Here is a 27,066-nt window from a genome sequence, read left to right as displayed (position 1 = left end):
AGAGAGCGAGAGAGAGTGAGAGACCAAGTATGTACTGAGCCTTAGTTTTTGAGGTACAAAGCAAGAAACAACCTTACACTTCTTGACACCTACGTTCTTACACAGTGCATTTAAAAAGCAGGAGGGAAACCTAAACTGAGGGTGCCTGCCTCTTTCTCAGCAGAGGAATAGGGGTACAAAGTGAAATTCAGATCTTCCATTGCCCACCTGTGGTGCCACACCGGACTGCAAAGGACCTGAACCAAGTCATTGAGATGGACCTGCAACACAGTTATACTCCATATGATATTTTTAAAGAATATTCATTGCTACAATGCATTGAAAAGGGCCTGGAGTGTTGAACTTCAGAGAAATGGGTCCATACATCTATACCTCATTTTAAAGGGCCTATAGTACACAGTATTGCAGAGAAGAGCCTGTTGTGGCATATCTCAATGAGAAATACCTTCAGTGCTTCTTAAACCTTGAAGATGACCTGTAGTGCATTATAACTCAAAGAGGCCTTTACTGCTAGACCTCCTGTAGGCAGACCTGCAGTGCTACACCTCACATATAGGGGCCTGTAGTGTAAAGTTCATGGAGCTATGGCTCTCGCGGTGCAGTTATACTTCATACAGGAGGGCAGATCTGCATTTGATTTAAACCACTGTCAGTCGTACTGAGCTTCCAACATGGTCCACACAGTGACCCATGGTGTCCTGCTCATGACCCCATATCTCCAGAGTGATGGTTACGGGTTATGGACTCCCCCCCACCCCCCCCTACCCCCCAACTTGCCTTTCCCTGCCTCCCCCCAGTCAGCCCCCTCTGACAGCTCCAAACACAACAGGGCTTGTGAACTGACTGACACATTCCTCCCCCTGCCCCTGAAAGGACTCCATTTAGCACGCCTCCCGTTCCGCTCTGACTGACGCCACGGAGCAGGGGAAAAGTCAACCGGCTCCATCAGGTCCAATAACATCGGAGAACAAAACACCACGAGAGAAAGAGAAAGAAAGCGCGAGAAAAAGGCCTGGAAAGTGAGAGATATGGGCACAGTGAGGAGAGCTAGAGAGAGGGGGGAAAAGAAAGATTCCTTTCAGGTTCAAAGACACTTTTTCCTCGCTTTCTGTCCATCAATTAGGACTGCAGTGGCCAAGGGAGAGAGGGTCCGTTCTCATTGGTGTCATTCATCCGTCAATAAGCCTGACATCAGCACCAAAGGGCCTCATGTTGCGCTGCGGAAACTGTCTATCAGCCAGGCAGCAGCTGCCATCAAATCACCACCTGTTTGTGCTGGGAACACAGCCGCCAAGCCCTGAAGAACCAGCCCACAAAGCTCTCTCCTCAGCCACCATCAGTCCTCACACTCCTCACCTCTGCCTTCAATCCTGCCCCCTCTCCCATACTCACAAGCTTTTTGAGTTCTCCATATACACAAAATCACTGAAACATAATAAAAATATACAAAATCATTTTCACTCCATGCAGATCAGTGAGTAGTTTCTGTTAGTGAAAAACAATAATAATGTTTGCACCAAATATGCACACAAACATACCATCTTGGAAACAAAAGAAAAATCACGAGATTCTATCAATTAAAACAAACAGTGACAAATAACGAGTAACTTATAACGGCTCTCTATGTCTCTCACTCTTAGGTCTAAGCTGTTTGTGCAGGCACTCTGGGACTAGCCGGTTGGGCCTCTGCTGGCTGGGTCTGATCCAGTTTCACTGTGAGAAGCCTGAGCCTGACCCAGTCTTGGCTGAATTCTGTCGCTCTCACACGGCAGCACCTATCATCAGGTCTGCAGGTCCGAGGAGTATTCTGAGTACTGGCTGGTGAAAACAGCTGTCTCACTGTCCACTGATTTCACTGCCGTGCAAACCACGCACACGTGCACACACACAAACTGACACATTTGCATTAATGCATGCGCACAAACATCTGTGAGCCTGCGCACAAATACACATGCTCAAACACAGGCCCAAAACCGCACAGGCGCATGTGTTAGCGGGTACTCATGTACACAAGCACGCATGCACACACACTCAGGCAGTCATTAACCCATACTTACACATCCTGTCTCATCAATTTCCTCAATCAGCGTAACACACAGTTACACTTTTTCTGATCAAGGTCTCCTGCATAAGTTGTCTTACATGAATGGCTGCTTGTAGAAAAGCAGCGCACAGGCGAGTGTTGTGTCTTCATCGTTTAAAAACACATGAATGTCTGTATTAATACCAGAGACCACTTCCTTTCAGAATAATACAGCATTTCAGTAGAAGCTGGATGTTTTCTTTCTCTTGTGTACTCAGTGGGTAGTGGGTCAAGGGTACCCCTAAGTCGGTCTCAATTAGTGTTGGAGACACAGAGCGAAGGTTGTACGTGATCCAGAGCAGTGGCCCCTGGGCCGCCCGGTAATCTGATCCCCTCGGCCCTGTCAAAGAGCGGGCGGCTGGCTTGCCTCACAGCAACCCCTCCTCTCCCTTGTCTGCGCTTAATTCAAAGTGAATGGTTCATTTTGGCATGATTGTGAGTCCGTACTGATCAAATTTTCACCATCTCCTTCCTCTCACCCTCCGCACAGATACCTTTTCATATTCTTCCTACAGAACTCCCTTTCAGCCACCTCCTCTTAACTCTCCACTTCCTCTGCCTCTTCACATGCCACACCACCTCCAGCTCCTGACATACCTCCAATAACACCTGACCTCTGACCTTTTTCTCCATTGTTAAAATCTAGCAGTGCACCAAGCTGTCTCGTGGAAATGTAATGAATTTCCTTTCAATCAGGGAGACTTATCAAGTATTTTTTTGGAATTATAAATAATTACATGCTTCATGGATGTGGAATATATGCCAATACTGTATATTATGTTCATGTAAATATAATTCACAGCAAATCAATGACTGCCCAACTTGGAGTCACTGGATTGGGGTTCCACCCGTCTAATTATGCACCTGAGCTGATCTGCTGTGGGATTCTTCCATGCTGTGCTTTGTGTGTACTTCTTTCCTAGTACATGCCAAAGAACCATTAAGCCAGGGACCTTATTTGGCAGGTAAAAAAAGATTTATTTATTAAATTTTACACTTTTTGTAATTACTGAATTATTTTGACAAGAAGCAGCATATAGACATTGTCCTGATGCTCTTGGAAATAGCATATAGTGCAATATAAATAAATATATTTACATTACATTACATTACATTTATTTGGCAGACGCTTTTATCCAAAGCGACCTAAAAAAGTTATTTAATAAAAAATAGTGATAAATGTATTTCAAAGCAAAGTATTTTTAAATATATTGCAATATCTGAAAGTGAAAATTATTTGTCGAATATATATAATTATATACAAATTATTTCCACTTTCAGAGATTGCAATATATTTTAAAATACTTTGCTTTGAAATATAAACAATACTACTTCGTATCTTGAATATTTGTGTAATTTCAACATATTAGCAGTATAACCCATTTCTGTATGGTTGAAAAGAAAATAGTTTCTGTACAGTTTTTCATGCATTTTAACATTCCAGGCTTTGGTTGATAATAGTAGCTAGATTGATAGAAATACTGTAAATGATGTGTGAAACACAATGCATAGATAGATCATGAGAGCTGGTGCTGTTTAAATATATTAAAGCATTTATATTCTCGGCAGAAACCCATTTCTAGAGGGACACACATTCCTTAAATTTCACACATTATTCACAGTATGCAGTATAACAGCATAGAGGAGTAACTCAGGTTATGTACTTTGCTCAAAGATACGTCAGACAGCATCATAACTGGAGCTTGTACTTGCATTGTGGTCCAATGAAATCTAAGTCCACAAATGCTGTTCTACCCAACCACCCCAGCTTGTAGCTATTATTTCTTGCTGCGTGATTAGGCCTATATTAGGTTATGAAATAATCAAACTAGAAGTCTGTGTGATATGATATGCAACATTCTGAATCACTGGAAAATTGGCCAAGGTTAATTAGGTTGGTCCATGCATTCTGCTGTATTTGAATGTTTTTATACAGCGAGTCATAGTGTATTTCTGCTTTGATTTGAGAAGATAATTGTGCGAGCTCTATTGTTTGCTTGCTGCTGTTCCTGTTATGTATCAAAAAGACATATTTTATGACTCAAAACACAGCCATAACGTATCCGAAAGTGGATAAGTAAAAGCCCAGTTTTATTGTATTTGTGATTGTAGGAGAATGGAAGCTTTATGCTGGTCTGACGTAAACCATAGCTGCTGTTTCAGGGACGCTGGGACAGATGATAAAGAAAGAGACAGGGTTTGTCGTGGAAACAGTGAGGCAGCTGCTGCCCCTGGTCCCCTGTGCTCCATGGTGATCGGCACCCCTCGATTCATGCCCGCTGCAACGCCCACAAACGAAGAAAGTCACAATAAAAGGCTGAGCTGGCCTCAGATCCCAACCACAGGCTTTTCTTTGTTGATGTCTTTTCACATGCTGACCTGAACTCCCTGCAAGGCCCTCTCTCTATTTCTCTCTCTCTCTCTCTCTCTCTCTCTCTTTCTCTCTCTTTCTCTCTCTCGTTCTCTCTTGCTCGCTCTCTCTTTCTCACTCTCTCTCACTCAGAAGTTTAGGCTCAGTATTAATAATTGGCCGCTCTCTCTCTTTTTCACACACACACACACACACACACACACACACACACACACATGCCAAAACCAGAAATCTCAGAGCTCTGAGCCCAGTTCCTTGAAATAGCATATTTTTGTGCAATTATGCAAAAACAAACTAACTGGCTTACCACTCTATCAGTATGTGGGCTATATTTTTACTGTGTCCTAAAAAGGTAGAAAGTTTTAAGTCCATGTGAAGTGCATTTTAGCAGTTTGTGCATTTGAACAATGACAGCACACATAGATTTGCGCTTTTGGCACTGAAACCTAGCCAGCTGACATCTTCCCAGGCTACAGTATGGCATTGAATGCCCTTTAAACACTTCTCTTTCATGCCATCCCTTTCCCATCAGAAAGAACATTCTATACTTCCAGCTGAGAAATGACAGTCATTAGTCCATGCTTTCCAGTCACTGGAATCATTGAAAGCTGAATTAATAACCGACTTAAAACTTGCTTCATAATTGTCATTACGCCATCATTTCATATGATAATATCATATCACATTATGAGAGAGAGACATATAAAACACAACTATGTCACCGTCTGCTACAATCAGTCAGATGAATTATAAAAGCAGACAACACATATGAACAACACATTTGTCCAAGAATAAATAGCACTAATTATTAAATTGATTTACATTTCTTGTCCATGTGGAGATATTATCTTTATGTTACATTTGTTCTCATGGCAACAGAAGCAGCTGTCAAACTGTGTCCAGTTTTACATTACCGTCTCTCAGCATCATATGAGTAGGACTGTACACCAAAGGTCAGAGAGAAGACCAATCAACTGTTAGAACTGTTTTACTGGAGACATTACTGCTGGTGTTGAAGGGCAGAAAATTCTCTATATTTATTATCATTGTTACAACTTTATTTAAATAGCCAATTATATTTATTTAGCAGAAAACACATTCCAAATATCACTTATATATCCTCTGTAAATTCAGCAGCCAGCAGAGGGTGCATCCATAAACAAGCTCTCTTGAACAAGCTATAAAAAACTAATGTGTCAATGTCTCAGAGTTATGATCAAGGCAATGGCTTTCTAATGCACAGTTTAACAACCTGTAAATCAACAGTCGTAATAAGGACATTCATTTCGTAAATGCATTTGGTAGGAGCCTTTTTAACTGTTTGAAACAGAGCCAATTTCTGGACCGTTATCATCTGCGCAGGGGTCTAAACCAGAATTAGCCATGCCTTGGTGTGCGTGTGTGTGTGTGAGAGAGAGAGAGAGAGAGAGAGAGAGAGAAGAGAGAGGAGAGGGAGAGAGTGAGAGACAAGGGGGGTGGAGTGGCTATATTCTCTTATTTAAATCATTGTTTATTCCATACAGCAAAATTACAAGGTTTTATGTCAGATAGAATAATTTCAACTCATCAAGTTAATTAACAATGTGACTAAAGTTAAGTAATTTAAATTAAGTTAAGTAAGTTAAATAAGATAAATGTGCATAAAATGACATGAAGTGACACAACATCATAAAGCACAGATCAACGTGTGTTTATCCATAAGAACAAATCATATAATTAAACTCTAAATAGAGTGTTTAAATCAATCAGTCATGTTTCGCACATACGTGAAAGTAGAGGCTCTTCATGCTCAAAGTAGATAGGCAGGATATATGAAAATGTAACAGGCCAATAAAGACACACTATAACATTTGTGTCCTCTACTGTAATGCAGACTATGAAATGGTGACATGTACTCAATAAAAGTGCTTAAACAAATTGGCTTAAAAGTTTACACACTCTTTCTCTCTCTCTCAAAAAAAAAGAAGAAGATTGGTATGACTGGTGCATGCCTCCCCGTAACCTGAGAGCAGAGGGTCTGGCGCTCGTACTCCGGCAGTCAAAAGGGTCCAGTCAGACATGACCCGAGCCACACAGGCCTCCACTTGCAGGAGCTGGAGTGCGGGGGTCCGGCCATCTGGACACGCTTTGCCGCTGACAGGAGACCACTGTTGACCCTCTGTGGGAAGCGCATTCACCACTGGCCAGAGGAATGCGCTTTTCCAGGAGAAACATTACTGATTACACCCAATGGCTGTGGAAAAAAAGGCCTACCGTTTCACTCCAAACAAGTAACAGTTAGAATTTATACACATCTGTCAGCCATTAGGCATCCTGCCCAGGGAAAGAGGAATTCTTTTGACCCCTGACCCTGAATAATGGCGAGCTTTTAGAAAAAATCCACTATATTCCTGAATCCAAGACAGCCGACACAAATTCCTTCATGCTTAATGCCATAAGCGTTGAAGATAAAGGTAGTCACAAGGCAGTCTAGTGACTAGTGACCATTTTGAACCACAAATCTCTTAATTTTGCAGTGATTGGAAAACCACAGAGGATGCTGGACATACAGCTGGACTTGTGTGCTGATCAAGGTCAACAAACATTAAAATGAAGAAAAAGCTGAAGATAAGAACATAAGAAACAGAGCATATTAAATAGTTTTTCAAAGGTTAGAAATGAGGAAGACAAGACAAGTCATGCATTAGAGCTCTGTAAAGACAGTAGCGGACATGCAGCTGAAGGATGACCATTTATTGTAAAGGTGGAACATTTATATTTCACAAGATGCACCAGCACAGGTAAGGCTGAGGACATTCTCCAGATGATTTGATGGCACACAACTGGTAGCCTACTGAGGTTCAGGTCTGCATAAAGAAGGTAAGCCATTATTCAGGCCAGATGGGGAAAGAGACAAACAGCCCACCCCACACCACCCTACCCCCTCCCCTCCACTTCAGTGCCTGGAGCCCATTCTCCCCACATTAAGTGCTCTGTTGCCATGGAAGCTGTCACCACAGTTTCAATGACCCAGGATCACAAGGTCATAGTGTCAGGGGCCAGTCAACATAGCCATTACAGGCATCCCTCTGATGTTCCGGGCAGCGACATTGTATCACTTCACAAAGATCAGCGCTTTCTAGAACACCAGTGACGCAGAACTCCACCACAATAACATCCACACCAGAGCTTCTGCAGTTACTCCCACCCAGAATGTGTCACAGAATTAGAGCATTTAAAGAATTTGCAGGAAAAACAATTACAACATATATCTATTATAAACACCCTACAAAAATATATATCTGTACTGCCACAGTGAACTGTTTTCATTTTCATTTCTACTGAAACAATGAAAATATAGAGCTAGCATAAACCACTGCAAACAGGTTGGATGTGAAATAGAGAGGAAATGAGAGCAGTTTTTATTAGAAGTGACTTAGTTCGATGATATAATGTGGTTGTTACCATGTCTGCTGCTACCTGGTCAATAACAGCAGAAGCCATGAATGTAACAACGGCAAAAGACAATGTTTATGTTTTAACATGGGAGAAATACCTTTTGCTTTTGTTCTGGCACCAGTGTTTGAGCTCTGTCAGGTTAGATACTTTTGTCCCTGCACTATAGTATAAACAACTCTCTCACTTGTTAAAACAAAGGACTGTTCTCACACTGAACACAGTAAAATCCTGAAATGTGCTGTGGGCTACTGCTTCAGTTTAAATGAGAAGAGATCATGAAAAATTGCACAGGGGAGAAAGCCATTGTTCAGCGTGAAAATGTATAAAAACAAACATGAAACCACAAAAGAGATGAGTGGTTTCTCAACCATCCAGTGTATGGAGGCCACAGGAGCAATTACTGAGCATGTGGAAACCTGATAAGGTGGACGGACATAAGCTATGAAAAGCACACAAACAGAAACAGACCGGTCCTATGTACGTTACACACCACCTTCATCAAGATACCAAATCCTTTTCCTCAATGTTTGGTCAATATTGTTGCGTCTCTCAGTCAGTTAGTAGTCTTTCAGTGGCACACAGAGCACTCAGCAACTTGATCATGCTGGGATTGGTGGGAGGGGGAAGGGTGAGAGGATCCAGCATTGATTAGCAACCTGAGTGCCCGTCTCCTCAGGTCCCGTGCCACCAGCCACAATATGATCAATGGGGGCTCATACTGGAGACCATCAACACCACATTCATCTTGCGCAGCAATCCCTGCCAGCTCTCCGACAGGAAACATTTTAATCAGCTCTCCGGGGAGGTCCCTGGGTGTGAGAAAGCAAAAGGAAGGGAGCTGTGAGTGCCCTGCCCATGCAGGCCCTGGCCCCTGAGCAACGCGCATGTTCACTACCTGTTCAACTACCAGGTATGCACACCCTCAGTCTCAACAATGCACACGCAAAAATGGGAGCCACTTGGAGTCCATGAGAATCCTAGGGTTTTTAAAATGTACAATGTATTTTCACAATAGTGTGTTTATATTTCCATATTGCATATGTATTACATATTTTCAACCTTCAGATAAAATAACCTTCGTCTGGTTTACAAAAATCCTGTGTAATATTCAAATCAATATTTGTATTCATTATTTATATCGTAGGTAGCTGCATGTTTTATCCAGATCCGTGACTACTGACTACACTGCATGTAGGCAGGAGTGGGCATAAGATAAAAGTGTCGGAAGTGAACAGTTTTTGTGGGGGTCTTCAGCCAGAGGGTGGTCCCTTTAGAGGGCCCGGAAATTAAAATGTTGGGGTGCCCTAGTCTGAACTGCACCAGCACGTAAAGTCACATTCCACATCTCAGGCAAATGAATGAGTCAAGAGAAACGACGTGTCACGTAAACACATAATGTGCCAGTCACCAACTGCACAATTTCCTGTGACCCTGTGACCCATCAGACCCGACTTACATATTTATTTATTTCACAATTTTTTTCTCTCTTTTTTGCTTTGTTTACATATGCAAAGTATTAGCCATTGAGATAAGTCACAGTAGGTATAAGGTTTTCTTTTTTTTACTTTACAGCAAACCTCTCAGTTTCAACTCAGGCCCCTTGGCTTTTCTGAAGATATTTGTAAGGCACATTCCATAGTTATGTGTTCTTTTGATAATAAGGATATAGGGGATCCGATTAATTATCATGATAATCTTTATGCAATATATTCCAGAACTTTCCAAAAAATCTATGATCATTCATTAGAGCACCAATGCGAACCAGGGTGCGGGTAAATTATGCATATAAAGTCTTTAAGTAAAACTGTACTTCATTTCCTTAACTTATGATATAGCCTCATTTGGAAACGTCAAGAAAAAAATATTTTTTTATTAGTTATTTTTTTAGTTATTATGTAACGTCTATGAACATTTGTGTTTATAATGATCCCCATTAATTGTACCTTATGTGTTAGCAATATTATTATAATTAATTAGTCATGTAAAAACATGTTTACATTTTAGTCACTTTCATTAATGATTTTTCAATATAAAATTTGAGGATTGCCCCCAACTTTTTCCACATTTATTAACATACTTATTTTTTCAGTCCAGCCCTTCCCCATCTGTATGACAACTGTGGACTGATAAAAATTTAAGTGAAATATTTAGGCTAATATGAAGTGCTGTGACAATGTACTTGCCCCCTTCCTGATTTCCTATATTATTGCATATTTGTCACACTCAATGGTTTCAGATCTTTAGACAAAATGTAATATTAGACAAAAAGAAACTGCACATAACCACCAAACACATTTTAAAAATTATAATTTCATTTATTCAATTAAAAAGTTTTCAAACAGATCAATTGCCCATGAGAGTAAGTATCCCCCCCTTAGTTATTCAATCAACCAATTAACCAAATTTAATTGATAATTAGATTCAGATAATTGAACACAGCCATGCTTGATTGTAGTGAGCCCTGTTGAATCTAAACTTCACTCATATTGAACCATACAATCAGATTGAAGTGGTCACCACAAAGTTTCTACAAGCACACAATGCCTTGATCAAAGGAAATTCCAGAAGAGATAAGTTGTTAAAATTTATCAGTCTGAAAAGTGATAAAAATCTATTTCTAAGGCCCTGGGACTCCACCGAACCACAGTGAGGGCCATCATCTACAAAGGGAGAACACTTGGAACAGTAGTGAATCTTCCCGGGAGTGGCTGGCCTGCCAAAAATCCTCCAAGGGCTCAGCGACAACTCATCCAGGAAGTCACAAAATATCCCAGAAGAACTGCAGGCCTTCTGGCCTCAGCTAGGGTCATTGACTCCACAATAATGGGAGAGTAGCAAGGTGCTAACCAAATCAAACATTAATGCTCATCTCATATTTGCAAAAAAGCACCTGGATGACCTCCATGCTGTTTGGGATAATGTACTGTGGACAGATGAGTCAAAAGTGAAACTTTTAGGTCCCATTATGTTTGCCATAAGGCAAACACAGCATTTCACAGTAAGAACATCATACCAACACTGAAACATGGTGGTGGTAGTGTGATGGTGTGGCGATGCTTTGCTGCCTCGGGATGACTTCCCATTATTGAAGGAACTATGAATTCTGCTCTTTACCAGAAAATTCGGAAGGAGAATGTCTGGTCATCTGTCTATGAAGTGAAACTGAAGCATAATCTTGGTATGCAAAAATGATCCAAAACATAAAATCAAGTCCACACCTAATGGCTGAAAAGAAACAAAATGAATGTCTTGGAGTGGCCTAGTCAAAGTTGTGACGTGAACCCAATAAAGATGCTGTGGCAGGGCCTGAAACAAGCAGTTCATGCTTGAAAACCTACCAATTTGTCTGGATTAAAGCAGTTCTACAACAAGAGAGTGGGCTAAAATCCTTCCACAGCAATGTGAAAGACTCATAGGGCTATCAAATTATAGGAAACGTTTGGTCGCAGTTACTGCTGCCAAAGGTGGTGCAACCAGCTATTATGTTTAAAGGTGATATGGAAGTTTGATAACTTCATTGAATAAATGAAATAATAAATTTAAAATGTGTTTTTACTCAGGTTCCCTTTGTCTAATATTGCATTTTGTCTAAAGATATGAAACCATTCAGTGACAAATATGCAATAATAGAGGAAATCTGGAAGGAGGCAAATCATTTTTCCATATCACTGGATTTAGACCGTACCAAGCATTGCTTTGAAAAATACAACTTTCAAAATTCAGGAAAATAATTACAGTAAAAAAGCTAAACAATTGTCATTGCCTGCCTACAGTAAAACACTTACACAGTGATTGATGAAAACTAGTTCCATACATAATATATCAGAGTGTGATAGGCTTTTTTACTTTTCCAAAATAAGAGAAACAGCAAAATTACCAATCACATTGCAGAAATGTGATTAGTAAAATATAATGCAGTGATCAACCAGCTAGGCACCACAAAAAAAAGTTTAATTGAATTTTGCTTTTGATGGAATTTTTTTGTTGTAATGTGAAGCATTGCACAGAACTTGAATTACTTCAGTAAATATAAACATGAACTGTGCAATGGCTAGATCAGTATTTTGATAAATTTAAAAATATATGCTAAACGAATAAACAAAGATATTAGTCAACATTTTTAAATTGTCCAATATAATATTTTATTGCATGATTGTGAGTTTGCAATTAAATATTTTGTAAAGATGTAAGGATGTCTTACATACTTCAGGATATGCCCTCTTACTATGGAAGTCTATTAAAGTATCAACAAGAACTGAAACAGAAAGCTAAAAATATTTTCCTTAATGAAATAAATTTACAAAAAGGTGATTGTTGATATTTGTATAACATGGCCCTAGAGGTTTTGTGACTTCACCTTTTTTTCACCTAATTTTAGAATGTCTCTTAAGGTGTAAGAAAAACCTTATGGTGGAAAAAATACCCTTTTTTCAAAATTATTTTCTATTATCATTCAGGCCACCATCAAAGATTATTATTATTGGCCATTCACACCATTTTCTTTGAATATATAATCATTTCAAAAACATTTGAAATGATTACATTTTTTTTCTATTAAATGCACTCACGACCATGAAAAGCAGACGTGTATCAGGCTTGGCATCTAGAAGACTGACATAAAGTCTGTAGACTCTGGTGCTGCACAAAAAATATTCTGTCAACACCAAAGAGTTCCACCCGGCAGTGTTGGCTGAATTTGTGCCTCTCAGAGACTGATACTGCTGAGAACTGGAGAATGGGTCAAACCCAGCAGCACAGGGTAAAACAGCTTTTCCATTTTTAATGTGAGGACTGAATCTTCAGATCACAAATCAGATTCGGAGTCTGAAAGTACAGGATAGGTGCTTCTTAAAAACAGCAGGCAAGAGAGAAAGGGAGAGGCCAATTCTCATGCCCAGGCTTAGTTGGTAGCAGAAAGGATTCATGCAGGGTCCAAACTGGGTATCTGTGCTTCCCCAAACAAATGATTGAAAGCTTGACTCAGTTCCACATGTTGTCCTTTCTCACCGGTGCGTAAAATGGGGGATGTACAGACCAGACCTAAAACCTACCTGCGCCAACCCATTTTAGTTACTTCAGACACGCTCTTCCAAAACATTATTTTCAGTTTCACACTCTAACATAATGTGACCATTTGCGGACTTTCAACACAGTAATTCTGATTGCATTCCTTTCTAAATATAATGACTTCAATTGTTATGAAGGACAATCAGTGCATGATTCTTCTAAAAGTTTTATTCGGATTTTCAATATATAAAAAATTTGCACTAAAAGCCCAACTTACAAAGTTTAATTAGACTATTACACCGCAATAAATAGTGTCTCGGACAGTTAAAAATTTGCATGTGGAATATAAAATGTGGCAAAACTTAAAATCCCAGCACACTCACTGAGTTAATAACTTATTAAAGTCAATCGTTATCCTGGAAAGTTACCTCTAAAATGCGGGCTTAACAGACTCATTCTAGCAGAAATTAGTATACATACAATCCCTCCATGCATCACAAGTTATTGTTAGCCCTCAACACATATTTTTTGTGCCTGTTAACCTGCATTTTTATTATAATTGACATACAGATACAAGTCCTAGCAGGGCCAGCATTCTATATATTCTATATATACATAAAAACTGGCAAAATGCGTAACTTAGTTTCAAAATGATATGCCATGCAAACAGAAAAAAACTATTTAATAGTGGAAACAAACAAAACAGTTAAAAAGCAACCTGCATCGATGTGTAAAATCTGGAGGAAGGCCGCTAGTTCTTTTGTGGATGGAGGCTTTAATCTTATAGTAGATGTCCTTATTATTAACATCAGAATCCATCGAATAAATCAGCAAATGACAGTGTTAAGCTTTTTAATCAGGAAGCATAGGCAATTGATCTTAGCGAGTACAGAAACATCTAGAGTGCAGATAAAGTATTTTTCAGACTCGATTATAATGCTAACCAGCAGTCAACCTCTGCCTTCCACCGAGTGAACTAGTGGTGAGCACCCCCTAGAGGACAAATGCTCATTTACCCGTGTCCAAATATTTAACAGATAGGCCTTTTCATCTTTCTTACCTTCTATCGCGGTTCTTTTTGGTGCTAATTTCTGGATTATTCCTGTAAATAATAATGCAACCATTATTCTAAAAATATCGAATGACACTAGATGACGTTTTCAAATTATTTGTATAAATAGATACAAATTCCACCTCAGAATGCTTCCATCCGTCTCCTCTCCGTGGCGCCAAAGAGTAACCTTAAATGAACGAAATAGGTTTTTTGTCATTTGCATATTGAAATATAATTGGTTAAACTGGTTTCGTGACGCTAGTAAACATATGAGCCAATCAAACAACTGTGGTCAGTGGCGGCGATGTGATTGGGTAAAGCGGAACTGTCAATCAAAGTTTTTTTTTTCTTTTTTTTTTTTTTTTTAACTTTCGCCCGTGCGTGCACCATTTGTTTGCTGGGCATGGAGGGGAGAAGAACTCCACGCTGAAATGTTTGCTCTAAAATTTTACATTTTACATGTATAAAAGAGTCTCATTTACACCTTGTTAGTTTATTGTTCGGCTGCTAAATAGCCTACCACTAGTGCAAATTATTTTATTAATAATAATAATAATAATAATAATATGTATTGTTCTTATTATTGTTATTATTATTACAGGCTAACTTCATAGACCTACTTTTCATATTTAAAACAGATATGTAACGAATATCATTTTACATTTTTACATTAAATTTAGCCAGTCGATGCTCTTACCCAGAACACAACTTACTGTTTTATATACAATCAATGTGTACAGGTGGACATGTACTGAAATATATAAGTAATAATAATTGCCTTGCTTAATGGCACAAAAGTAAAAAGTGAGGACCATTTTACACATTCCTAGGAGGGTTTAGGATTGGGAACCTTATCTAGTTTCAGCTATCGGCAACTGAATTCGCAGTTTCAAATGAAAATTGCATTACCAGTGCCTCCAATCGTTCAATTTTGAATTGTCTATTTGGGGGTAAGAAGGCAAAGCCACGTACCTATCACTATAAAATGAAATCTAAGTTGCATATTAATCACAGAAACTCTTGAGGAATATACAACATGAATATAAGACTGGCAAAATTTTATAAGGCTGCCTACCACATAGAAAAAAAAATCGGTTGGGAAAAGGATGGGAACTAGGAACACTATAGTCAAGGCCGGGTAGTGTCTCGAGTGCCAACCCCAGAGGACCTACTTATTTCCCGCAGCTCGAGGCAACCTTCTATTGCGTTCCAGTTCACGCATGCCCAATGCAACACTGTTAGTCAGTAGGACGTCACAAGTTTGGACCAATAGGATGCATAAAGGTAGGAGACAGACCGCGGTAATGATTTAAGAGGCTGCCAGCAATAAATCTGTCCACAATGTCACGAACTTGATTTAGGTATTTTTACTTATGGTTCAATAAAATCTTACCCCACCTCTGGCTTTTCGGTGTACAGAATTTCAAAGACTGGAGTTTTCTTCAAGACTTTAAACTTGATCGTTCAGCTACCGCAGGGGACTAAAAGCTTTCCACGGAATTAAGGTTATTTCCCAACAAGGGGATAGCTGATCATTTGGGGAGTTCTGTCGTCTTATTTTCTCTGTAGGCTACACTTAATTTTGTATCATGTCTCTGTTTACAAAACGATTATTGTAGCCTAAACAACCTGATTGTGCGTAGGCTACTCGGGACACTTATTCTAGCTATGAAACGTCGTTTGTTATGTAGCCTATTATTAATGTCTTATGGCTGTATGACGTCGTGGCGAATTTTTTCATTTCCTTTGACATCAGGGTAACCATCTCGGCACACAGTTGGCTGTGTGCGTTTCTATTTATAAGTAATTATTCGTACCAATTGAAAGAGAGCACCCTAAAACATGTTTCCCCTCAAAAACGAGGTAAATATGATCTGATTGGATGGACCGGTTTGCAATCTATTATATTTGAAGGAAAGCTAGTTCTTTTGTGGCTGTAATCTTAGATGTATTGAACACCACAACTGAACGTATAAATCAGGAATTTCCTGTTTGGGCGTCATGAGAATAAATCTCCCGAACAGTGTGTGAGGAAACAAAAATGGTCAGTGTGGAAAATCGCTTCCTTTAAGTTAAGGATTGAGATCGGAAATTGATCCAGCATAGCATGATATAAATTATGACAGTTGTCGACTAATCTTTACTAAATAATGAACTAATCTGAAAGTAGGCTAAAGCTTGAAATATCGCTGTTTCCGGCTGCCACGTAAATCAGCTACATGGACCAAGAAGTTCACGTTCAACAGATTTGTCATGTGTGTTGATGTAAACATTTCTAAAGATGGAAGGTTTTAAAAAAGTTATCCCCCGTTGTTCTAAATTCGAATTCGTGGTACAAAATTTTGAAGAAACGACATGTAGGCTAGCTGCAACAAGAACATAAACAGCCTATGTCTAAAAAGTCATTATCTGATGTGTAAAGTAGCCTATTTGTGATTGTTTTTATGATGCATGACATAATAAAACCTCTATCATACAGCCCGTCACGCTTTCTGCAGATCTTATGTTGTTATTGTTACATTCTGAACTAATGATTATATTCTGGATGGAATGTTGAATTGTTTTTGATCACTGATCATATTTCACGTGTCCCAGACAATGACTTGATAGCCTCACCTTTCAAATGTATTCTTTTTCCTGTCCGTCACTTTCGAAAACTCTGAGAAGGGTTTCCTTTACTTTAAAATAATTCAAGAAGTCCGTTGGTCTTCTGGTCTTTTCTGTGAATGCTTTGATTGAATATGTCTACCTTTTTTTCAATAAGCAACCAATTAACCAATCATAAATTAATCTACCCTAAATGTGTTTCACTGCGTCGGCTTGTTTTCAATGTTTTAATAGTTGTTATGAAATAATAGTCGTATTTTAAATTAGCCTGCTTTAAAAGTGTTATAACGCGTCTACTAGTTCTCAATGTTCAAATATTTGTTATGAAATTATAGTCGTATTTTAAAATCGTTAGACACCAGGTTAAATGGTATTACATTGATAGGGGAAATGATCATTTTCAGTGTAATACATTTTAAGTGGGAAAAAGATGAAGAACATACATATGCAACACTTCGAGGCGTGGTGTATTTTCAACAAATTAGAGTAAAGCTTTGTTGCACCGCCTCTGACGCGTAAACTCCTCCCACTGGAAGTTGTTACGAACCAATAAGAAAGCTCAAAACTGAAAAGATCACGAAGGCCAATGTCTGTTGCCAAGACGATTCCCTTACAAGGTAAACTCAACCCACATTGTTGAGCACTACCCAATCAGAACCAACTTATGCAAAAGAGTCGAAAAAAGTATTAAATGCATGTATAATAGCCTAATTAAAGCCAGGTAGATTTATTTATTTATTTATTTATTTATTTATTTTAAAAACACCACATATTACACATTTCATTGGATTAGATTGCATTACATTTAAAGTACCTCTTATTTGAAAAAGAGCTGTGGCAACCTGTTATTCGTATTCATGATGCGTAATCTTGCTGTTTAATTTCAAGTTCTCGAACAACAATGCGGCATTACCTCCAGCTGAGCACATATATGTATATACTGTATTTAATTGTCAATTATATCGACATGACATACAATATATTTTGTAAACAGTAAACTGTCTTTTGATGATGAATACTGACAATGTTATTTTAGAATATTTGAAGTATTCCACTACTCCTGTGCTTTTAAAATAATAATAATAATAATAATAATAATAATAATAATGCTGTTCATATAGGAATGCAATTTTATGAACAATACATAAATAATGAAAAGTTTTTTTATTACATTCAACTCCAGATTAGGAGTATTTTTCTGAATGAATGTTTATTTATTTATTTATTTATTTATTTATTTTTTGATAGAAAAAAAGTCTGAGGGATGTTTTCCAGCTTACATTACAGAGTAATATAAACCTCATACATGACTGCATGGGAACTTTGTTGGTAAGGCGTTCTTTTAACAACTTTACTCCTTTAAATACTGTTTGGAATTTATATAATTAGTGTTACACTCAAATTAAATTTGCATTGGTCATATGTATCCTGTAACCAGATCAAAATTGCATACTTGGTGGCATTTAATTCTCGTAACAGATTAAATTTAATAAATATTGTAATTCTTTGTATTTATAAAGCTTGTTATGTGTCGGGACCTCAAGGTGCTGTGCATTGAAATGGAGAAATCACCCCAACCATCACCCATGTATTGCACCCACTTCAGTGGTATTTTTAAAGTGAGATATTATTAAAACAAAAACTCAGATAAACAGAGCCAGGCTGGTAATTTGGCCAGAACACCTTTCACGGCAAGTTCCACCTGTATACATTCTGGATGACCAATTACAGCGGAAGCAAGACTTTAAACAAGAGGCAGAAACAAGGCACAAATTGTCAATTATGTTCACGGAACATTTGACTTCTATTTGATTTACCTGGTGTAAGTACAATTTCTTTCATTCCGTTGGATTTATAGGAATTGAGCTGCTGTAATTTCCAATAATAATCACAAGGTGGCAATATTTCAATAGAATTCGGTTTACTGCTTATATTCGAGTAATCCTCGTCCATACATATTTCTCAAGTCGGCATTTTACGTGATTTTACAAAAATTACTGCTTCAACCACTTGTGCTTTTTACGCCTTCTGACGCATGAATGAAGCCACGCGAATGCATACGCAAATAGTTTCTGTGTCGTTTTTAGAAAATAACGCTACTGATTTTATCATATTACTTGTACTTCATCATTTTCTACAAGATTAATACCACAAATTATCTTAAACCTTTGCGCACTTTTGCTTGCGTAAAAATAAAACAAATGTTGTTCATCTGAAAATTTTAAAAGGGCATAAAAATATCGCTCCTGTTCACATTTTCCAGAAATAGTCTTATATAATGAAAGCCGAAACTATCCTCTTGAAAGGCAAGGTTAGATTTTTGATTAGAGGTGATGCTCTGTAGTGCAGTATTCTCGGACTAATACGAACTCCTGCTACACATCTAGACTAGTTAGGATGGGGATCGTGCTGGGCAGTGAAATAAATGCTTAGTTTGCATTTATGTAATTAGTCCCCTCTTTGGAAGTCAGGTCAGGTCACTTTACTAACAAATCTCAACTGGTGAGGTTTTCGCACACCCCATATTCATGAAGTGGGGAGGCCATAACAGTATTCGAAAGCAATTAAAGTTGTGAAACTATGTATCACATTTTGGAGATTATATTAGTATAAATTTAAAATAAAAACACATATGAGTATTTAAGTATTAAACAGATACAGATATTTGTCCCTAACTCTGAAAATAATGAATAAGGAATGTGTATTTTCAATACAGGTACCCGCTTAATAATAGTCTATATGTGCCAGAACATAGTAGCTTTGTTGTTAGGTTAAATTAATTGCTCATATATCATTTATACAGTAGTGAAGTGACAACATAGACCTAGATTACAAAAAAATAAATAAATAAATAAAATGATCTTATGATGCTTCTTCCTTTGAAAATGAAGGTACAGAAAAAAATTACATCACCTTGTACTCTGTAGACCTGGAATTTGGGCTGGGATTAATCAGTCCACTTTTGGATGGAATACTTCAAAAGAAACTTTTAGCAATTAATATGTGCTATGTGGAACATGGTGGTCTTCCTACCTTTGTTGAATGGGATGTAGGCCTACTTGGGAATTGAATCTATTTTCATATCATATTTGTATTTTACTTTATATTTAATTAGTAGGCTATTTAAATAAATGTCTTCTCCTACACAGCTACAGTATAGGCATACCCATGTTAACTTATTTTTAATAGCAAGCACTTTGCCTACTGAACATCCTTTTTCCAAAAATGACAGCACACAGCTGGTGCTTATGCCTCTCACCTGGCACCTGTCCTGAGCACAGGCAGGATAGCAGAGATACACATAAACCATCACATTAGATTTAGGCATTTAGTAGTGGCTCCTATCCAAAGTGACTTACACAGATTACATTTTTAGATGCAATCTATTTATAGTTGGATATTTTTATGGAAGTAATTCAGGTTAAAACCATGCTTATTGGCACAATGACAGCATCCCAGCTGGGAATTGAGAACATGGCCCAAATATCAGTGATACTCGTTATCAGCTATCAAGTTGCTCTAGATAAATTACCACAGTTGTCTGATGGATTGTCAGAAATTGTGTATTTCAGTCTCTGTTAGCATAAATCTTTTTTTTTTTTTGTACACCTGAATCCTGTTTGAACAGTCACTGAGCCTATTAAATTTTCATCTTTAAAATAGTTCAATTCTGCAAATAGGCTCATATCATTTATATACATTCTTAATGTACTATGTAAGATAACACTTCTTGACAATAGCTATTCCAAAGGGTAGGCTATGCTTTAGTTGCTGATCACAATTTAAGAGCCTGAAAATTTCATTTCAGGAGATGCATTTATGAAAACAATCAACAATGACAAGTGAACGAACAATCGTTATTTAATGATTAAATGTTTATTTTATTCCAATCTATAATGTAAGTGCAATGTAGCCTACTGATTTGATGCGCAGCATCGCCCTCTGTCTGTAGTCTACTCCATTCATACTCGTCCCTCCTTTTGATTTCGTATAAGAAAAACATTGTAGACTACATAAAAGCTGATGACCCATTCAGAGAAAATTACTGAGAGAAATCATATTGATCAGGATACTAATTGTCACCAATAATATATGCATGTTTTCTGTTCGGATAATATTTAGGCCTGTATCACTTCCCGACGCTTTTGATCTTCGGTGCTCCCTGTTTTCCTGCCCTGGCCTTTTCCCAGAGAAACCACTTCCTCCGAGCATTCCGTCCGGCCATTTTTAATTTAACTCATTCATGAAAAGTTTTCCGTAAACACAAAGATCTCGACATCTTCCACACTCTCGCAAAATCTTTCTTGTATAAATCCCAAGAGAATATAGAGGAAAATGTTTCTTAACATAATTTATGTTAAACCGAATTATTCCGTCTTGGCTGGCTCTGTATTCTATTGAAAGCTTACGTAGTTTTACTAGACCTCTGATGATAGCTCACACAAGAATACGCAAAACGGTATATTAGCGCAGTCAATAGTCTGTTGAATTGTTTTACAGAGTCATCCACCGCGGTGAAACGCTACGGTAATTATGCACCGTGCTGGCTATATCAAATTCTCCTATGTAGAAAGTGTCACATATTAGTAGAGCAAAGCCATTTACCCGGCTACTTTTGGCGACATTGTTTTTGTTAGCTTGTTACATCTAAAGCACAAAAGAACTAGCCAGCAAGCTAGGTGGTGAAATATTGCTGGGCGACTCGAAATATTGAAATTAACTTTCCCTATTTCAAATGAGATATAATTACTGCGCGAGAGGAACATTGCTTTAGTGTCTTCTGCGTTATTGCAACGATTGATGAGAGTACAAGACATTCGACAAAGACGCATCGGTTGTTTTGACGAGCGTCTGCTTCTTTCTGTGGGCTACATCTATGGATCTTGCTAGCTGTGTAGCTAATAGTAGCATATGATAGAAGCTTTCGAAGTGATCTGCAAAGTAAACGTTTTAGCAACAAGCGATATATAGACAAAGTTAGCCAACTTTCTCAAAGTTGAATTTAAGTCGTTTTACACATTGTGCCAGTGGATCTACATTATAATTATGACGGGTTGCATAGCTGAGGATTGTTAGCTAGGTATATTTTAATGAAAGTTGATGTTACGAAGTTCCAATGCTCCTGTAGCCTACATGCTGTTAACTGCATGTATGGATGTATTCATCTGAACGTATTTTCAAATGGGTATATTAATTACATTAATAATTCGTATCATTCTTTAGCATACAAGTGAGGCAGGATGGAAGTTGTCAGTATACTGAGATCAAATTCAGCTTCCGTCTCATAATGACCAGCTGGCCCCATGGGAAAGGGGGAGTTAGGGTTCAGCATATATTCGATGGGTGGTAGGCCAATATGATTATCACCAATTGCTCTTCCACATTTAAACTGATACAGTAGTTTGTCTAAATAGGGCTCGTTTATCTCTGTTTTTATTTATTTATTTAATATATTATTTTGATTGACTACGTACAATAATCAGAGAATCCCCTTCAGGAAATGAGGAAGAAACAGAATGTAAAACAGAGGAAGACAGAAGAGACTACAGTCGTACAAGAGTTTGTGGTGGAGAAAATCATCCACAGGAGAGTCACTGATGGAAAAGTGGAGTACTACTTGAAGTGGAAAGGCTTCACAGAGTATGGGAACATATGAACATTTCTCTCTCTCTCAAACTCACACACACAAACTCAGTTGAAAAGGTGGAAAAGCACGAGGCTGAGTAATTAGCAATTGTTAAAGTTATATATATGGATTCTCACTTAAAATTATTACAACTGTCATGGGCACATGGAGAATATACAGTGTGTGTCATATGTATGTTTATATGTTTATTTTGGTCTCAGCGTCAGGTTTAGTGCTATTTATAGTCGATATCTGCATAATGCAGTTCAAGGTCTGGTTATATTGCATGGTTATATTTATTTGCATTATAAAGCATCAGGAGAGTAATTTTTGTAGTGAACAAGGCTATTTATTTGAGTGTTTCAGAATGGTAAATAGCTAAATAAACTCCATCAGCAGAGCAGTTCCATTGGCTTACAATAGGTATGCACTGTATTTTACTTAGCCCCATCTCAACACCTATGATTCTATAGTCACATATCTAATTTATGTTTATTTGCATAAATGTCCTTTTGTACTAACAGTTAGATGGTAAATATTATGCATAAAATTGGTTTGTACAGCTTTTGTTTGATTTTTAATATGCATGAAATATGTACAGTGTGTTTGTCTGCCTGTCTGTGTGGATGTAAAATTTGGTTGGTTGATACTTGATGATCAAACCAAAAGTCTGCTTAATGAATAACTGTTGACATGTGGTGAAATGCTGAAGATATCAGAATTTCATAATGTCCTCATTGTGGTTTGTGGGCATGAATGTGTAATTGTGTGAGCAGTCGTGTATGCATATATTGTCCATCTGTGTCCTCAGTGCTGATAATACTTGGGAGCCTGAGGACAATTTGGACTGTCCTGAGCTGATTGAGGAGTTCCTGAAAAGCTTCACCTTTGAAGGGGATAATGAGGAGGACCTGTCACCCACAGATACACATGGGCACCCTGAAAATCCTACTGAGATCAGCACCGTACACATGAGCTACACTGACCACCCTGTTTCTGTTGTATGTACTTCCAGTTAAAGAAAACGCACAGAACTTAGGGGCCAGTCCGTACAAACATGATTCTTGCTGCGACACAGAATGAGGTGTTAGGAAATGTTTTTTTGTTTTTTTTGACATTTTCTTGAAACACCCTTGGGAATGTATCAGACTGTCACATTGAGGAAATGTGAAAAATCCGTTTTATATCATCCACTTCTGTAATTTTGAAACTTCCACTTGCCATATGAGAAGGCAAAGATTACAACACAGTAGCGGTAACGGGCACCATGGGTTTTCCAACTCACAAAAATGCATTTGAAGCATGTGTAAACCATTTTTATTTAGACTGCCTATCCATTGTAGTCTTGAGATAGCTTGCACATTGAATTTAATATTTACATTGTGTTTTCTTAAATATTATTAGTTAAACTTTAATAAAAATCCTTTTTAATTTACTAAATTGTCCATGTAAAGCTCCTTTAAATTTTTACTGTCAAATCCCATGTGAAAAATAGCATCCCTGCTGAAAATTTCTTCTAGGATTCAAAGATGGTTTAAGATTGTTTATGTGTTTATACTGGTAGAGTAAGCTGGTGGACTAGCTGACTATACTGGCTGGTCAAAAATGCAGCTTAGGCTGGTTTGAGCTGGAAATTTCACAATGGATACTAAGCATACTTGATATAAACTTTAATTATACTTCACGTATTCTTATAATAATAATATAGTATACTTCAAGTACACTTTAGCATATTGTCCTTTCACATGGGATCAAAAGTGCTATTTAAATTATTATTATTGTTATTATTATTAGTTGTAGTAGTAGTAGCAGCAGCAGCAGCAGCAGCAGCAGCAGCAATAGTAGTAAGAAGCCAAAGCTGATGTTACAATTATCCTTTCAACCTACCGAAATGTAAATACAAAAGAATGATAGTAGGTTGAATTTATATGGCTCTGGACGTTTCAGATGCGTTTTTAGGGGCACCATGCTCAACAAATAGGATGTTATACTTTAATCTTGTTGTGATTTATAGAATGAAATCTGGTTTCTTTGAAGCAAAGCATGGACCATGTTTTTGGAGATTATAGTGTAATAATTGCTTTGTGGGAGCCCAAATAGCTATTTGGCCTTGTTGTGTGGCAGTTAGTGTGACAGTGCTGCTTGTGTTCTGTCACCCACAGGAGCTGTCTGGAAGTGAGCAGCAGGAGAGCAAGGTGCCGGATCCAGGCGAGCGAGAGGCAGGGAGCCCCGCTGGCCTCCTCAGCCAGCTGGAGCCTGAACGCATCATTGGGTCCACAGACAGGCAGGGGGAGCTCATGTTCCTGGTCAAATGGTAAAGAAATCCATTCTTTCTCTCTTCAGATCCTTACTAGGCTCCAGGAAATAAGAGAAGATGTTATTGTGTGCTCTCAATAATGAAACTTAATGCAAATAAGTTGGAACATGTTAGTAAGGTGTGCAGTCAAAAAGACGGGTTTGTCCTGTTGGGGCATGTTGACTTGTTGTGCTTGTGTTGTGCATTCTGTCTTGTGCGCGTGTCGCAACAGGAAAGGCACCGAGGAGGTGGCCTTGTTGTCAGCCCGGGAAGCCAGTGCCAGGTGGCCTCAGGTGGTCATCACCTTCTATGAAGAGAAGCTGACCTGGCACTGTGGCGATGACGATCAGCAGTGAGGAGACGGCTCAGAGAAAGAGAGAGAGAAAGAGAGAGCACAGTTACAGTGCATGGAGGGAGACACTATACTCCCATTAAAGGCAGCTTTTAGGATGTCCCTCTCAGTATCCTCATTTTCAATATCCTTTCAGCTGTTTGTTGTTCTATAAATTATAGAACCCTCCATAACAGTGTGACTGAAAAGTAGTGTCACCCTTGTGTGTAGTAACATTGACACTGTTTTTTATGTACGATAGAGGGATGGATAAAAACAAAGAAATGAAAAGATACCAGTCATTCTCAGTGGTCACAGGCCTAAAGGGAAAGCATCCTAAACTTGTTTTTTTATGATAATGTTGTGTCTAGTGTTTCCTAACAGTTGAGACTTTAAGTTTCATGTTTTATCTCAGTTTTTTTTATTTTTTATAAAGGACTACTGATGGACTTGAACACTAGGTACAACATGGCCCTTACAACTTGTGTCTGTGTAAAGGTCAAGCTGTACAATAGTGTGGATTACAGGCCCTCATGTTTTATGTTGGGAATGTGGTCACTCAACAGGTCTACCATGTCTCATTGCTTTGTTTTAATATCTGAAACAGATGTAACATTTGCTTTGGTTGCCACAACCTGAGACAATGCGGACTGCTTCAAATATTTTTGAAACATGCTATGGTAAAACATGCTGGAGTGCTTCAATCACTCTAACACCATTGTTTGTTGTTCTCGGTGTAACTGCAGTACATGTTTATGTTCAAAAGACTTCCTTTCATAGGTAAAGGTAAAATACCAAATAGAATGTCAGTAATGTCTTGTATATCCAAAATGTGTTGTATTGCCCCTGTCAAGGATCTCGTAGAGTGCTTTATTTAACTAGAGGTTCTAATAATTGCATCAGGATATTCGGGTGTGGAATCATATCTGTAGCACTGCTCATAGAGCTATGAATAAAACATGGACTTTTCTGACTGATGGATAAACAGCCGCCTAAGACGTTGTTCCTTATCTGGGAATATGTCTGAAAATAAACACTTCCTTAAAATGTGTCTGTTGGTCTCTTCCTAAACTGTGTGGAAATTATGTAACATATCACCAAACCCTGTTGGAAAAAACAGTTTTTAGTCATTTTGGACTTGCCAATAATAGCTGCTTCTCCGGTGAAGTGTGAATAATGCTCTTTAATGGCAGGATAGTTCAGGAGTACATGTAAACATTAACCATCTAGGCAATGTATCGCAAACAACATTGCCTCAAATTAATTATTTGAAGTCGAAGACACAGTACATAGCAGTAAGATAGAAGCCTGGTCACAGCCTTGATTAAATGTAGACCCTAATTTGACTGGGTCTGGTTATGTACATTATAACTGTTTACCATGTTTTGTAAGAGCTGCTGTCGGGGCATGTAGAGGCTGGTCTCATGACCACAATCACAGTATGCTGGACTTTGTGCTGACAGCTGACGGGTGTTTTCGTTGTGACAAGCAATGGCCGGAGACGCCTTGTAGCTTTGTATATGTTTCATTGTTATTTCTTATCTAACATTTAGCATCTTTTTAGCTCATATGTGTACATAAGAGATCAGGTTTTTGCTGTTTTATGCTTTACAAATCTCTGTTGGGTTAATAGGATACCTTTATGGAAAACCACTTCCACAGAATAAAATACAGTAGTTTATTCAGAACAGCTGAAACAAGGTCACAATGTATGTTCCAGCACTGAGCGATACAGCTTTGCCATGCTCTTTTTTTGTTTGAGATGGTCAAGATGTGAAATTTGTGGAGAAATGTACCTCTGAATGATAGACCTTGGAAGTTTTAATGTTAGTTAATGTTGAATTGCTGTATTTTAGCATTACATGTATAATGAGTGATCTCATCTCCACTCAGAATGTAATACAGCGCAGTATTGGGTGTTGAGAAATCTTACCATATTCATCAGTGTCCTCTTGTTCTGCTGAAACATATGTCAGACCAACATTTTGTGCAGCCGGATTCAGTACACTCTGTTTCCTTTTTATCATTTCAAATCTTTTAAAGTCCAGCTTCAGTTAAATTCAGTTTTATTTGTATAACACTTTTTACAAAGGAGCAAAGTCTCAAAGCAATTTACAGACATTTCAGGCTTGAGCCCCATGCCCCCGGCCCACCCCCCTACTACTAGGACCCAGTCCTGCTTCAACCAGGAGACATTAATCACAGATATGGAAGAAGGTTACGAAGTTTTCCCAGAGGAGTTTTTGTTTTCTT

General features: G+C 38.2%; 1 protein-coding gene and 1 long non-coding RNA gene across 2 annotated transcripts; one reads left to right on the top strand and one right to left on the bottom strand.

The window, feature by feature from the left end:
* Positions 1-7,372: 7,372 nt before the first annotated feature.
* On the bottom strand, positions 7,373-16,665 carry LOC135262001 (uncharacterized). The gene is made up of 4 exons (XR_010332070.1): positions 16,570-16,665; positions 14,094-14,140; positions 13,960-14,001; positions 7,373-8,701 (listed from the first exon to the last, which is right to left on the bottom strand). It is a non-coding gene; the product is annotated as an uncharacterized LOC135262001 (long non-coding RNA).
* Positions 16,666-20,808: 4,143 nt separating this feature from the next.
* cbx3b (chromobox homolog 3b) lies at positions 20,809-25,864 on the top strand. The gene is made up of 5 exons (XM_064348730.1): positions 20,809-21,087; positions 22,058-22,200; positions 22,998-23,187; positions 24,349-24,500; positions 24,715-25,864. Exons 2-5 carry the CDS (start codon positions 22,061-22,063, stop codon positions 24,836-24,838), a joined length of 606 nt encoding a protein of 201 aa, XP_064204800.1. The 5' UTR covers positions 20,809-21,087; positions 22,058-22,060; the 3' UTR covers positions 24,839-25,864.
* Positions 25,865-27,066: the final 1,202 nt, after the last annotated feature.

This window comes from Anguilla rostrata, chromosome 1 (genome assembly GCF_018555375.3).
Source record: "Anguilla rostrata isolate EN2019 chromosome 1, ASM1855537v3, whole genome shotgun sequence".
NCBI lineage: Eukaryota > Metazoa > Chordata > Actinopteri > Anguilliformes > Anguillidae > Anguilla > Anguilla rostrata.
This window is presented reverse-complemented; position numbering and strand designations above follow the sequence as displayed.